Source organism: Drosophila navojoa, chromosome 2 (genome assembly GCF_054131105.1).
Source record: "Drosophila navojoa isolate 15081-1374.11 chromosome 2, UAZ_NAV_1.0, whole genome shotgun sequence".
Lineage (NCBI taxonomy): Eukaryota > Metazoa > Arthropoda > Insecta > Diptera > Drosophilidae > Drosophila > Drosophila navojoa.
This window is the reverse complement of record NC_142890.1, coordinates 26,970,929-26,985,940: the sequence shown is the minus strand read 5'-3', so window position 1 is coordinate 26,985,940 and position 15,012 is coordinate 26,970,929. Positions and strand designations below refer to the sequence as shown.

Sequence of the window (15,012 nt, the reverse complement as noted above, 5' to 3'; positions counted from 1 at the left end):
TGTGCACAGATACTGGAGAGGTGCACTTAGACTAAGTGAGAGAGAAAGAGATTTGTGGCAGGAAGTGTCCGATAAGCAGCATCAAGCTGACTCTGCCCCAAAGGGATTTCACGGATAAATAGCCGAGGGACTCGTGCGACTGATCAAACTGCATAGGTAATTAATAAACACAAGGAAACGGAACTCGCTCGAGTTGAAAACAGGAGCTGTAGCTTATTTTGTGGTGGGCGGTCGGGTAGATGGACACCAAATAGATGAAGATAAGTGGCTTCAAATAATGTCTATGGGAATGGGTATATGTATTGCATATATTGACTTTTAAGTTGTACGCAAATTGTCAAGCAGGCACTGTTCAGTATTTGTAGTCTTTGAGAGAAAATATATATAAAGTAGTAGTAAAGTATATAAAGTAGTTGTAGTAGTATGAAGTAAATGCAATATATTAAATAAAAATTAAGATTTATTGATATGAATAAGCTAAAAGTCTGATTGAATCTATAAATATATTTAAATATTCTGATAACAAAATTTTTACAGCCAATTTTTGAGTTGAAAAGTATCATAAAAGTAACACATATGCATATCTACATAAATGTATAGAAAGAAAAGCAAGCAATGCTAATTTATGAGCTATCTTTATATATATCTCGTTAAATGATTTCTAGAACTTGCTCTTTGGTTGATTCAGGCTAAAGGAACTGCATGCATAAATCTATCTTTAAGTACATCCATCTACGGCAGAGAGCTGCTAAGAGAACCAAAGAGAACGATCTGAATTTTACGCCAAATGCGAGACTAGCTGAAGAATATTCAGAACAGTTGTCGCTTGAACGTCGATCGTGCCGCTTGTGTTGCAGCAGCTGAACGTGTGGGAAATGCTGTTCGTTGGCCTCTGAGAGATACATCTTTTGCACGGTCTAAAAATAAACGGCCAAACTGAAAAGGGGGACAAAAACAAACGCGCGCGCCAATTGCAAAACATAGGGTCGGACCCCTAAAAAACCAAAAAGTACAAATTTTATAAATATCAAGTTGAAAACGTGAATATAAATGGGAAATGGAAAAGTGCCTATGTGAAAATGCAAAAGTGGAGACTTATTTATGCAATCGATTTGTGTATCCAAAAATGTGGTATTTATTTATCGGTGCGACAGCGAAATAAATATAAAGTGCGCATATACAGTATATATTCGGTTGATCAAAAGTATCCGCGATTCAGATCAAAGTGGCCCGCAAACATAATAAGCAAATCATGCGGAAAGCCCATTCCGCAAATTGGTAAATGCAAATCGCCAGAAATTGATAATGCGTATAATTTTTGCGAAAATTAAATCGGCAAAAAAAAAAAGGAAATATTGAAAAACAAACAAAAATAATGTGAGAAATCTGTGAGCATTGCAAATATTTACAGTTCGAACCGCAACCTGCAGGACTTTTATTGCAATTTACATTAATTAATGCGAAATTAAAATTTAAAAGAGTGGTGGAAAAACGAAAAGTAAAAAATCATTTGGCAAATGCAAATCTGTTAAGAGCGTATATTTGTTGTTTAAATGTGCTGCTCGCATTTTTCCCACTTTGACGCACATCAACAGAATGTTTTCACTTAATTTTTATGATATTGTGTTGCAGATAAATATTTCATACGTTCAGATACTTATACAGAGAGCAAATAAATAAACAACAGCGGTGAATATTGCAGCGATAAACTGACGTCAAGCGTTCGGCCACGCCGAAGCGTGAATATAATGTGCTCTCAAAACACAGTGAAAAAAAAAATCAGAGGGAATAAACAATATAAAATCCTATAGCATGTGACGGTTGAAAATTTCGGCATTGAATAGAATCAGTTTTTCTTAGAAATATTCACGTTTTGCCAGAAGTTTCCGAAAAATTCCCGCCCACACATTGGACTACTGAGTCCTTTTATTTTCAGTCCTTTTAAATACATTTCAAGCCTTCATGTTTTCTCTGCTTTTCCATTGTATAAAGGAATTTCATAGTAATTTGATGCAGCTTTAATGCAGGAAATTTGTTTATCAACTGGAAAATATCTTCAATTGACAGCTCTATATCTGTTGAATATATGTAAATGCCAAACAGATATGTAGGGCTCAAAATGGTTGAGTTGTTTCCAGATGTATTTAAAAATAAGAGGAGAAAAATATGATTTTCATAAAGAGAGTTTTACCATTAATTTGAGTAGATCTAAAGTGCCTTTGATTATGTATATATAAAAAAAAATCTCGTATATTTTGGTTCCTCTATAAATTTCATCTGCAAATATGTAATTACCAGGCTGTCAAGTGAAACAAACCAAATTAAAGTTAAATGTGTCAAATGCTTGACAACTATCTGGCAGTAAGTGGAAAAGTTCTTGTCGAATTAATCAAAAGTCAGCTTATGACGAATATCAAATTTGCTGATGTAAATAACTTTTCGAAGTGCAAGTTAATATTTAAGAGATGTCTGCTTTGTACATGTATAAATATATAGCAGTAGCAGTTGTTCATAATTCCTTATGGAATCTGTCAGCTTACTTAAAAGTTCGCGTCGAATAAGTCGAACAAGTCAAATGTCAAATTTGCTAGAGTAAATATTTTACTGAAGTGCAGCTCAATCTGCTTTATTATGAAATTATATAAACACACATGCATACATGCTTGTGTATGTCTCTGTATATATATATATCTTTGTATAAGTTTGTTTATCATTTCTTTTGGATGCTGTCAGCTTTTCAACTTTTCAGCAAATATTTGTCTAGTTCTTTGTTTAATTTGCAGCAAATGCATTAAATGCCCAGCCAATATTACACTGCAATCAATTGTGTTGGCAAATCCCCCTTAAATCTCTGACAATGTACTGTGCCACACACATGCATATCTATTGCCATGGTGTAAACAATTTAGCATTAAAATAGTTGTCCGAGTCGAGCCGGGGCATTTAAAAATGTTCTACATTCACTCGTAAATGTATCCGAATATATGTACATACATATATGTATATTTATACTATATTTGCTTCACTTAATTTGCATGATAATGGGCCAGATTTATGCATTTGTTACGCCCACTTTTATACATATTCGCATGGTATATGGGAGGCGTTGGCGTTGGCGTTGGCGTTGGCGTTGGCATGCAGCTTTCTGGCCCGAAAATAAATCGCATAATTCGAAATAATTTTTGTGGCGCATAGTTTTTGTTTTTGTTTTTTTTTCACTCGATTTTTTTTTGGGGTTTGTTGAACTCATTTCGCGTGGATTTTGTTTCGTTTCGCTGCGTTTTTATTTTGAATTTCTAATTTCTAAAATATGGCACCCCACCGCCACCACCCACCGTAGCCGCCGCGAAGCCAACCAATTTTCGAGCGGGGCAGCTAAAATTAGTTGCAAATAATTTGCTTTGGTTGGGCTTCTTGTTCTGTTTTTAGGTTTCACATTTTCAACTCTCAGCCACGCCCGCTTACCACGTGTCAAATGTGACAGCTTTCAATGCGTTGTCAGCTCCCGATGCTAATTATGCAAATTATGTCGGCCCCAACTAGGGTCTAGGCGCCCCTTTGACATCATTTGCATTACAAATGCGAGCGCGATTTCTCCGCCCGTCGCTGCTTTTATGAGCAGCATATGATTTATGACATTCCGACGTAATGCACATTTGCATGCAGCCAGAGAATCTGTTTCTTTTTTCCTATACATAGTACACATATATTCAATATTTTGAAGAAAAATATTTATTTTTCATTTTGAGGAATAATGAGTGCAGAGTGTGTCAAACTTTGATTTCGGCGCTCTTTGCTCGTATATATAAATAAATTATTATTTTTTTGGTTCCTTCTTATTTGTGTTTGTTTACGACTGCAACTGTATGTCGCCTGTGTATGTGTGTGTGTAACATATTGTGGCAATCAGAAACATATTTGCTGCGCTTTTTATTTCTGATGGCACTTTGTCCACATGTTTATTCATGAAGCTAGTTGGCATTTTTTTGCAGTGTATATTACAAAATAAAATAATTAAAGTTCATTCAAGTTAAATAAATGTTTAAACAGATGAATTTTACATGAGTAGTTAGATACATGCATAGATAAATAATACAATAGGTTGATGGACAGATGGGTATGCACTTAAAAACAAAGAGAAATGTGTAAATAAATATATATATTCAATATATATTTAGATTAAATAAATATATATTTATATTTGTATTTATATATATACAACAAATATGGAAGAATACTATTTATATTTAGTATTGAAATACAGAGACAGGTTTATAGCCAAGTAGCTTGGCTATGCACAATAAGGAAATGAATTATATGCCTTCAATACTAGAACTTCTTCTCCTTCATCGCCAGGTAAATACCTTTATCTCTTCAGCATAATATTTTTAATATAAATAAATAAAAATATATACATATATGTTATATAGCAAAATAGTTAAAAGCATTTATATACAACTATTTATAGACTTATAAAATCATGATAAAAAATTTACTTCTTTAATTATCTGACATAAAGACTTCTATTTCTTCTGATTAATATCTATATAGTTATATGTATAATACAAATAAGTATACATTTTTGCTAAAACATATTCATTTGGCTTTTATTAATATATTTCTACAATAATAAATAATTTTAAAGTTTTTGCTAAGGAGTCTGACTTCACCTCTACAACTTCTTCTGCAATTATCCTAAAATAAGAAACTTTATCTCCTGCAAAATCAATTCAGACTATTCAAAAACTCTCATTATAAACTATGTCCAATTCACATAAAGTCGTCTATCAGCAGGCTGCAGCAAGTACAAAGCATTTTCCAAATTGTTTTTGGGTCTGCTCAGACCGTGTGAAGTGGCCCGCGGACAGAGAAGCGGTGCCTTTGTGCAGTGGTGCAGTGGTGCAGCGGTGCAGCGGTGCAACGGCGACAAAGTAATCCAAATCAAATCAGTTTACTTAACTCGCATTCCAATCGGAATGCGAAGAGTTCTTTGTCTTCGCCTTTAGCCAGCTGCCAGCTCTTGACAGTTGCTGCCAGTTTAGCTCGTGACTGCATTTTCACTTCTGTCACTTTTTTTCGTTAGTTTTCTTTTCGATTTTCGTTCTCTTCACTTTGTCATTTCCTTTTTGTTAGCACCAACGAAATTCCGAGGACATTTCTGTTGTGTTTCGAATTCGAGTTCTTATTTTACGCACTTGCAGTTTATTTTTAATGTTGCGCATTTTATTTAAATGCGGTGTCGAGCTGTCGTCTATTTATTGTTTACTTACGTGCTACTATTTTTAGCGAAGCGCATTTTCGTTTTCACTTAGTGGAACTGAATTAAGTGCTCAAATCCGTATATACTCGACGCTCAACAGCTGATATCACGATGTCCGAAATAGCGATGATTTTCCATTCAATAAAGCACTCTATAAATACAGCCCGAACAAACATCAGCTAACGCCGACTCAATTAGCCCCTGCACACATAAATATAATAAATTTATGGCTCTCTTTCTGGAAGGGAAAACTACATACTTTCTCAGCCGCCCAAGTGCTGGAAAAACTTCCGCAGCAAATTGAAAATCGACCTAAAAGTTATAGCTAATGTTTACAGCTAATGTACCTTGACATTTGTGCGCATTGACGCTAAAAATAATAAGGAATTTCGTAAGATAAATAAAAGACATTTTTGAGCATTTTTTTTAATGTTTTCCCATTGTTATTTTTAAAATATGAAGAGGGTATGCTCGTCATGTCACAAAATTTGTGACATACTGCAAACGAAATATGAATGAAAAACAGACAAATTTAATTGGAGTTGTCATAAATGATTTGTATTTCTAAACATAGTAGATTATTATTATCACATAGAAATTTTTATTTTCTTTTCGAATTTAATTGACATATACATAATTGACATATATATATATATATATACATATAGTAGTCAATATTTAATAGTAACATTGAATATACGCTGAAAATAAATCGATTGCACTTATTTTAAATAATAATTTAAATTAGAAGAAAAAAATCCAATTTAGATATCAAAATATATCGTCTGTCACGTAAAATTACTTTCAAGGGTATTTTAAGATCGGTATCTATTTTATTTATTGGCTTTTGGGGACAATTTTTGTATTTTTGAACGCCAACAGAGTGCAAAAAAATTTTAAGTGCAGCCGGAAATGTTGTTGATAAATATAATATAAATAGATTTTATCTATATACCCACATATGTATGTATATTTGCTTTAGCCGCAATTGAAATTAGTTTTGTTTGAAAAATTTAGCTATTAAATAAGTTTTTAGCTTGATTGCCGTTGATTTTCGGCCTTTTCCCAATGCTCCACATTTTGTTGTTGTTTCAGTTAGGTTTGTTGTTGAAATAAAAAATGCTTTTAGAGCGTCAAAGCGTTCTGTTTATTTGGATATATAGTCAAATTCACTTATGCAGACACACATATGCACACATATACATACATATATGTATATATGCATATATATCTATCGCTAGCTATTTAGCACATGTTACGCGTATGTTTCTATTTTCTGAGTTTGTTTGCTCGTAAAAAAAGAAAACATTAAAAATGAAAACAAAAAAATCATTTAAAAGTAATTTTTTGCGTTTCGTTTTTGTTTAGGTATTCGCATTGATTTTGCCTCTCACATATTTATGTATTTGTATATGTATAAATAGCATTAGTGTCAACACATACGGACGCGTACAAAAGAGCCTTAAAAAGCTAATTGTATTTTTATTAGAATTTTTATGATTAATCGTCATGGGAAATGTTGCTATTTTTATCATTTGTTTATGCAACAGAGCAACAAATTGTGAATTTGAGACCAAAGTTTCAAATGGCATTCGGATTTCATTTGCTATGTGTCGGCATTTGAATGATGGACGTTTGTTCTGATCTCTATGTATATATATATTCGTGTGTATGTCTGTATGTATGTCTATACGTTGCTTTCAATTTGTATAGAAAATCGTTTTAATGCCAGCTCTTGTATCATTCAGTGGAACTGCTGTGAGCTTCAAAGTCTGCAGAGCGTATCATTAAAGTTCAATTGATTTGATAATCCTTCAAGTGTGCGCTTCCAAGTAATTGATTTTTTGAGAGCTGCCACAAAACAGAACCGAATTGCAACATAATTGGCTGTTGTCGAGGAGCAAAAATAAATGCTCAAATTGGAAAAATGAACAGCACTTTGATGGAAAGCCTCGTCAATGGGAAGTGAAAAAAAAAAAAAAAAAAACGAAAACTAAAATGAATTGAGTGATGGGTGAAAGGAATGTTGAGGAATTTTAATTCTATTTGTTTGAAAATATTAAATTATCAAAAATACAGTAGAAAAACAGTTGAAGCAGAACTAAACGAAAAGAAAATATGTTTAAAAAATATTTAATAAACCCGAAATAGTTTCATTTACATTCTTTGACTTGCAATTAGAAGAAAAATCAATTTAATGTTGTCTGACCTGAGTTGATCCCGACAAAAAACTATTCAAATTCATAATAGATCTCATATGGTTAACTGTAATTTAATTTTGAATATAAAACTTTCTTTGATACAGAATAATTCTTGGAATTTAATTAAATGAAATGAAAATGGCCGACTAGTTTTCCTTTTTAGTGTAGTTATTTTTTTGTTTTTTTTTTATAAAGTAATAAACTTGAACACATGTTTGTCAGCATATTAAGGCGCACGCTGCAGGACATTGCAAAAAGCCACAGCCGCAACACAAATATTTGAATGCGATTCCCAGAGCAGCTCTGAGCTGTGTTTAATCTCTAATGCCTTTGACAAACAAAAGCGACAGAACGTAAATATTTGCTACGAAAGAATCACAAAAGAAAAGAGCAGCAGCTGCAAAAAAAAAAAAAAAAAAAAAAAAAAAAATAACTAACAAAAAAATGAAAAAAACTCGAAAACAACATTTAAATTGTTTATAGCTTTGAGTTTTACCCAATTCGTATTTTCTTTCATTTTTTCCATCTCTTTTCCTCGTGTTTTTCTTTCGCACAAAAGAAAACTGAATGAAAGTTTTTCATGCAGCAGCAATGCAAGAGCCCAAGTACAGTAAACACTCGACAGGAAACATGTTAAAAATGTACAAGTAAATAAAGTGAGAGAACTATTCGAGGCATCTGGCAAATCCATGTAAATAAAAAAAAAAAAAAAAAAAAAACAAACAGAAAATATAAGAGGATTGCGAAAATAGAGGAAAATGTGGCGATTTGGGCAGAGCATAAAACGCAATTAACGCAACAAAGAAAGAGACAAATACAAAAGACAAACGTAATGTGAAAACTTGAGCTTGAGCTAAAATTGAAATTAAAATTGAAAATAGAAAATTGAAAATAAAAAGACCCCCAGCAGCAGCACAACGAGGAACAGAGAAAGAGAGAGCAAGCGAGCGAGAGAGAGAGAGAGGGCGCCATGAAGTTTCATTTGGCCGCATTTTGGTTATTTTTGTTGACAGTTGGCGGCAAGCGGCAGCAGCAATTAAGCGCTGATTGTTGCCACGGGGCAGCCACTTGGGGCATGCCAACTGCAGCTGCAGCTGCAGATGCCACTGCATCAGTTGCACCAAAGCTAAATTCAATCGATGGCCGCATCGGAAATGAGTCGCAGAACGCAACAAAATATCGTTTGGCCGCAACTCAAGCGCCAGTCGAACCTCCGCCGGTCATTGGGGACATCACAACAACGACAAAAGCAACAACCACATGGCCTTCAGCTCTAACGGATGCCACAACGCTGACGGCCAAAACAATTGCTCAGCTGGCATTCAAGTCGGCCAAGGCGAACACTTTGGAGCTGAGCTTTAAGCAGCGCATGGCTCAGCTGTTTGCCAGCGAGGAGGAGCAGCCAGAGTCCACTCTAACAACAACAACAACAGCAGCTGCCTCGCCTGACAGCGATAGCAGCACTCACCATCCGGAAAGGCGGCACGTGGTGCCCGACAAGCTGCTCTACACACCGGAGCTGCAAATCAAACAGGGTCGCCTCATGGGCATCACACGTCGCTTCCAGGTAACAAGCGGCCTGCGCGAGGTGGATCAATATTTGGGGCTGCCCTATGCGGAGGCACCCACTGGAAGCCGGCGCTTCATGCCGCCAGGTGAGTAACACGACTCCTTAGCTACAGTGATGCCATATCAGCTTGTTTAGAGTTATTTAGAGCTATAGATTTGTATTTCGTATTCAAGTATTTATTAAAATTTATGCTAAATTAATTTCATATCATACGATTCAGCCTAGATTTATAATAAATTTTACAGTACTGCAATTGATCTAAAATGTATATTTTAAAAAATTGTTTTCATCTCTTAAAAATATCCTAGTATAAAAAATATATAAATTCGTATGCATTATTTATTTCTATTTGATAGTTTTATTTAATCGATGAGTTTATTTATTAATTAGTAACTAAGTTAACTATTCCTTATATATATACATTAAAAGTACTTAGATATTAAATTACTAAACATTTGTAAAAAGAACATATAATTTTAGTTTTTGTGTTTTATTTTCATTCTTTCATTTAATAGAAGCAATTGCGTGTAAGCTTGCTAATATATTATGTATATTTTTAGAATATTTTGTATGTGTCGCATATTGTTTTTTAAATTAACATATATTTTAAAGTGCATAATTTTTGTATTTTGAAATTCTTCTATTCTAAAATTGAATTTATTTGATCTATTTTTAAAATGTTATTTACATTTTATTTTTATATTATAATAAAAAATAAACCTTCAGGAAACGGTTAAATTCACGTTGATTTACATACTTTTATATATCAAATCGGATAATACTGTAAAATTATATATATATATAGTTTAAAAATATTACATTATTTTTTTTTATAGACTGTAATAAGTCTCAGAATTTAAGATTAAATTAGCTGCATCTCTAAATCTTTTTATTATACATACATAAATATAATTATTCCCAATAGTTTTGCAATAGTTTTTTTAATCACTTGCACCTGTCATCACTGTTGCGATTGGCGTGTAAGCACTGGACCTATCGGTACTTAATAGCAGCAGCCGCAACGTAACGAAAATCCAAACCCAAATTGCGAACCGCATACCGAGAAAACATTCTGACCATGTCTCAAACACATGCTGCAGGCCAATTCAGAATTCTGCCTGCAATTTAAGCAATTATCTTGCCAGTTGAGGATGCGGGTGCGGGTGCGGAAGCGGGTGCGGGGACACCTGGCTGAGGTTGCTGGCATGACTTGACACGTACTGCGAGCCTGCCAGACATTTTTGCAGCCAAATTGGATCCAATTGGAAGTTATTGTTGCAATGAGAATGTTTGTCGACTCGAGTATTTCTCGAATGTATGCACAGCCCAAATGTGTTTATGGAATATTTGTGCAGCTCTGCGTATCATAGTTTAGTTTGTTTTATAATTGGGTTTCTCAGGGCCGGCGAGTGCCAAATATGTATGCTAATTACGCACATACAAATTGCAAATATTTGCCAATTATGCGCTTGTTGAATGTCGAACGCCAAATGAGAATTGTAGTAAATACCGAAAGACAGAACCAAGTTATTTCCGGCTATTGAGTGGCTGGCCGAGACAGTCGGACAGCCAGGACATTGCAATGCAAAAACCACAATCTACCGACTGCACTCGCAAGTGCACAGACAGGACACGGCTCGGGCTCAGTCCGGGGCCACAATAAATTATGTGGCAACAAAATGTTGCACCATCCAAAGCCACAGGCCATAACAAAAGTGCCTGTCACCAATTCTATTTGTGTATGTGTGTGTGTAGGTCTCTCTATCCTTCTATGTGTGTGTGTGTGTGGTGCAAAGTACTTGCCACCGCGTTGCGTTTATTGAGCACTTGAGTGGCGCACACTCAATCCATGCAGCAAGTGCAACAATAACGGAAGACGGCGGACAGGCCGTAACTGTTGTTGAGCTCAGCACTGACGCCATATTTGTCAGCGGAAACTCTTCCTCTTCTTCGTCTGGTTGCTGTTGTTGCTGTTGGTGTTGCAAACATGTCGACGCGCTGTTGCAACAATGGGGCGCAGAGTTTTGCCAGGCAAATTCAAAGCCAATGCAAATACGAGATTCCTTTGCGTATATGCGTTGTATATACAGTCGAAACACACACCCAAACACAAACATGAACATCCACCCACACACACACACACATACACACAGCACACGCACACTTTGAAGCAAATAGAAAAAGTTGTCGAAAACACGTCGCAAATTGGTTCGCCAGCATTTGTCTTTTCTCTGTTTTCGCTGCTCTAGGGAATCGCGCGGGGCTTTATTTATGTACTAACATCGCGTCCCATTGCCTGTTGCGAAAATTATTAATAACAAAATGCAAATAACGCCACCGACTGACGCGCAGCGCCCCCTTGCCACGCCCATGCTGCCATGCCTCGTTTGCTGTTTATTGTTGCGGCCCACACCAACACAAACACCCATACACGCAAGGCTGTGTGACCATGTGCACCAAGATTTCGCTCGCTCTTTGTTTTATGGGCGTCATAACATAACGCGCCGCGTTCGACAGGCGAAATGAAATTTGTTCGACTCGTATATGTCAAAGTGTAAATGCAGCATATCTGGAATGTTTTGAGATGCCTGAAATTGCCCCGGAATGTAATGGCAAAGAAAGACAAGCAGAAAGAGACAATGAATGAGAGAGAGAGAGGGAGAATAGTAGTGAAAGTAGTGCACGCAATATTAGCTTTCTTTAAGGTTATGTTTAATGTAACGAAACTTCTTTGAGAGAAATGGTTTGCATATAGAATATTTGTATCACGCATCAGCAGATATTTCGCATTTTAATCATATTATTTTTGACAAACTAGTTTGACAAACTAGTCTTACGCTAATCAACCAAACTTATAATTGTTTAAAAATGCTTAAATTATTGGATTTAATCAGAATTTAGTGCAATCCCTGATATAAATGAACAGACCATGGCGTTTAATTTATAAAGAATTAATTTGTTAGTAATGTTGATATTAATTTTAAACGAAACAGATTATAACGGCAGAGAAAGGCAAATAATAGAAGGGATCGGAGCAGAATATTATCTCATTATTATCTTATCCTAACTTACTTTAATATTAACCTCATTCTCATAATATAACATGAATTTAACTTTAGAATATCTAATATTTAATACAACTTTAATCTAATATGGTCTAACTCGATATCCAGCTGCAGTTGGTAAATTTGCATATTAATTCGTTGGCAAAACTGCATTAAAATTCCATTTTGCGCTTGATAACCCGATCGAAATTTGCATGGCAGTGCGCAATGGACGCATTTGAATCTTTGGCCAAACATTGTCAGCGACTAACCACTGCACAAGCCAAGCCAAGCTGCTGCGATTGGCTGTCCGCTGATGTGGCACGAAGTGTGTCATGGGGCATGCTTAGTGTCTATGTGTGTTTCAGCTGGCTGCTGCAGCAACAATGCAGCGGAATCGAAACTAAGTTGACCGAATCGTGGTCACAATTGCCCCACATAAGTTCCACTCACATGCAATGCGAAGCAATGCAAAGCAATGCGACGCGATTCGAGGCGACGTTAACTGAAATGCCAAAACCCCAACCGCAGTCAACTTGGCCACAGTGTCCCGAGTGTCCGCTGCAGGAAGTGTCCTGTTCATGTTGCCTCTCAATGTGCACGAGTGTGAATGCCGGCGTGGCGCTGGCTGTGAGCTCGCATGCGGCTGTCTACTTGTTTACGGCACTTCCAAGTGCCCGTTGACCGTGCTACATAAATACGAAATTGACTTTGTGCTCCCCAAATGCCACGCAAACCAATCGAATTCTTGTTTTTCCGCGTCAACCGGAATAGAGACAAAGACCGGGACAGATAGGGAGTGCGAGCTAGTGAGAGAGTGAGATGAAGGAGGGAAAAGAGAAAAGAACCAAGCGTGGAATCGTTGGTTATAACTGGCACAGTGGGCCATTAACATGTTAGAAATATACGAGTTCGATTTATGTTAATCAGTTTTATGAATTACAATTGACTAATTTTTTAAATGATTTAATATAACAAGAATATAGAATATATAAAATGGCGCAGAGGAGATCGGCTGTACCTTATTAACTTGAAAATATGATAAATTTGAAAAACTGTTTATAATATTGTGCAGAGAGGAAACTGTAAAAAATACTATATTTCGAGAAGAGAGACAAGGAGAGTAACGTATTTTGGTTCTAGAACATACAAATTGCTTATTTCCACATATTCAATAATAAAACTTATAAATTTGGTTTGGATTATCAGTAGAAGGAGGTCCTTGGCAGGTATTTGATTTTTTTCATTTCGCCAAATTGTATTTATAAAATCTTGTATGATTTTATGTTCTACCTCTTATAGGCATAGGTATTTCTGCCATGATCTTGGCTTGCCATGCCGAGTATATCTCAAACTATTAGTATTTAAGTAACAATATGTTACTTATTGCAATTGGTAAATTATAGGGTTCAACATAAATATATGTATATACTAAGCGAATACTGTTACTAATACTAGCTACTCTGATAAACAAATTAGTATTTAATATTATATATATTATAATGTAATAAGATCTTAGAAAAATACGTATACATAACTTTATATAAGAAAGATAATATTAGTTTTATCACTATATTTAATTATAAATAATTTTTATATTTTAAATTTCACCCAGTTATTGTTGGTTGTCGGCACACTGTGCCGTTGACTGCTGCTAGTTTAGCTCGAGTGCTGGCGAAAAAGTGCTTTATGAAAGTTTGTTTTAGCTTATCTAACGGTGTTGCTCCCCTCCGCTTGCCATCCCTTGCAGGTGCGCCCTTGCCATGGCAGGGCCTGAAAATCGCGCGTCATTTGCCGCCGGTTTGTCCACAAAAACTGCCGGATGTGTCCGGGCCGAGCAGTGTAAACATGTCACAGGGCCGTTACAGGCACTTGATGCGGCTGATGCCCTATCTAAAAACGGAGAGCGAGGACTGCTTGTATCTGAACGTGTACGTGCCGCACACAGGTAACTTAATGATGCACATAGCAAATCCAGAAACTAAAGTCATGTCATCCTCTCTCTCTCTCTCTGTCTCTTTCTCTTCCCCCCTTGCAGACCCCGTGGCAGGACCCAAGCAGCACGCCGTGCTTGTTTATTTGCATGGCGAGTCCTTTGAGTGGAACAGCGGCAATGCCTATGATGGCTCCGTTCTGGCCAGTTACGGGGAGGTCATTGTGGTCACTGTCAACTACCGGCTCGGCGTTCTAGGTATGTAGTCTGGGCGTGGCGCCGCCCCAGTCGGCCCTAATGGGCAGTGTGCTAATTGCCTGTCACGATATGCTTTAGGTTTTATGCGTCCCGGCATCGATGCTCATAATATAGCCAACTATGCGCTGCTCGATCAGATAGCGGCGCTGCACTGGATCAAGGAGAACATCGGGTCCTTCGGTGGGGATAACACGCGCGTCACGCTCATGGGCCACAGCACCGGCGCCGCCTGCGTCAATTACCTAATGGTCTCGCCGGTGGCATCAGGTAAGTGCCACGCCCGAAAATCAAGCCAACCAGCTGCCCATTGATTATAATGGCATTTAAATGTAGGTCTATTTCATCGCGCCATTCTCATGTCCGGCTCGGCCATGTCTGACTGGGCCGCCAGCAATCAGTCCCTGCAATTGACCATGCAAATAGCCCAGTCCCTCGACTGTCCGCTGGCTGGCCACGAGGAGGACGATGCTCTGCTCGATTGCCTGCGCCAACGTCGGTGAGTCAATCAATTTATTGAATTATTGAGTGTGGTGCGAGTGTGGTGCACCCGTCCATTTTAATCGCACCACAATGTGCGCTAATGCCTTTTACTGTTGCTGTTACTCCTGCTGCTCCTGCTGCTGCTTCTCCGGTGCTGCTGTCCATTATCTTGTTTCGATGTTTGGTCCTAATTTAATTTACGCTGGCATCTTCCAATAGGCAGCCGGCCTGGGCTTTGATTCATTTGTGCTTAATGATTCGATAAA

The 15,012-nt window shown here is 36.8% G+C and overlaps 1 protein-coding gene across 1 annotated transcript in view; it reads left to right on the top strand.

Moving 5' to 3' along the window:
- The first annotated feature begins 785 nt into the window (after window positions 1–785).
- Window positions 786–15,012, top strand: part of Nlg1 (Neuroligin 1) — a 46,495-nt gene continuing 32,268 nt past the window's right edge. The window contains exons 1-6 of the mRNA XM_030383681.2: window positions 786–1,278; window positions 8,021–9,116; window positions 13,826–14,023; window positions 14,114–14,266; window positions 14,345–14,533; window positions 14,600–14,762. Coding sequence (XP_030239541.1) covers window positions 8,432–9,116; window positions 13,826–14,023; window positions 14,114–14,266; window positions 14,345–14,533; window positions 14,600–14,762 — 1,388 coding nt within the window. The 5' untranslated portion in view covers window positions 786–1,278; window positions 8,021–8,431. The remainder of the gene's footprint in view (window positions 1,279–8,020; window positions 9,117–13,825; window positions 14,024–14,113; window positions 14,267–14,344; window positions 14,534–14,599; window positions 14,763–15,012) is intronic.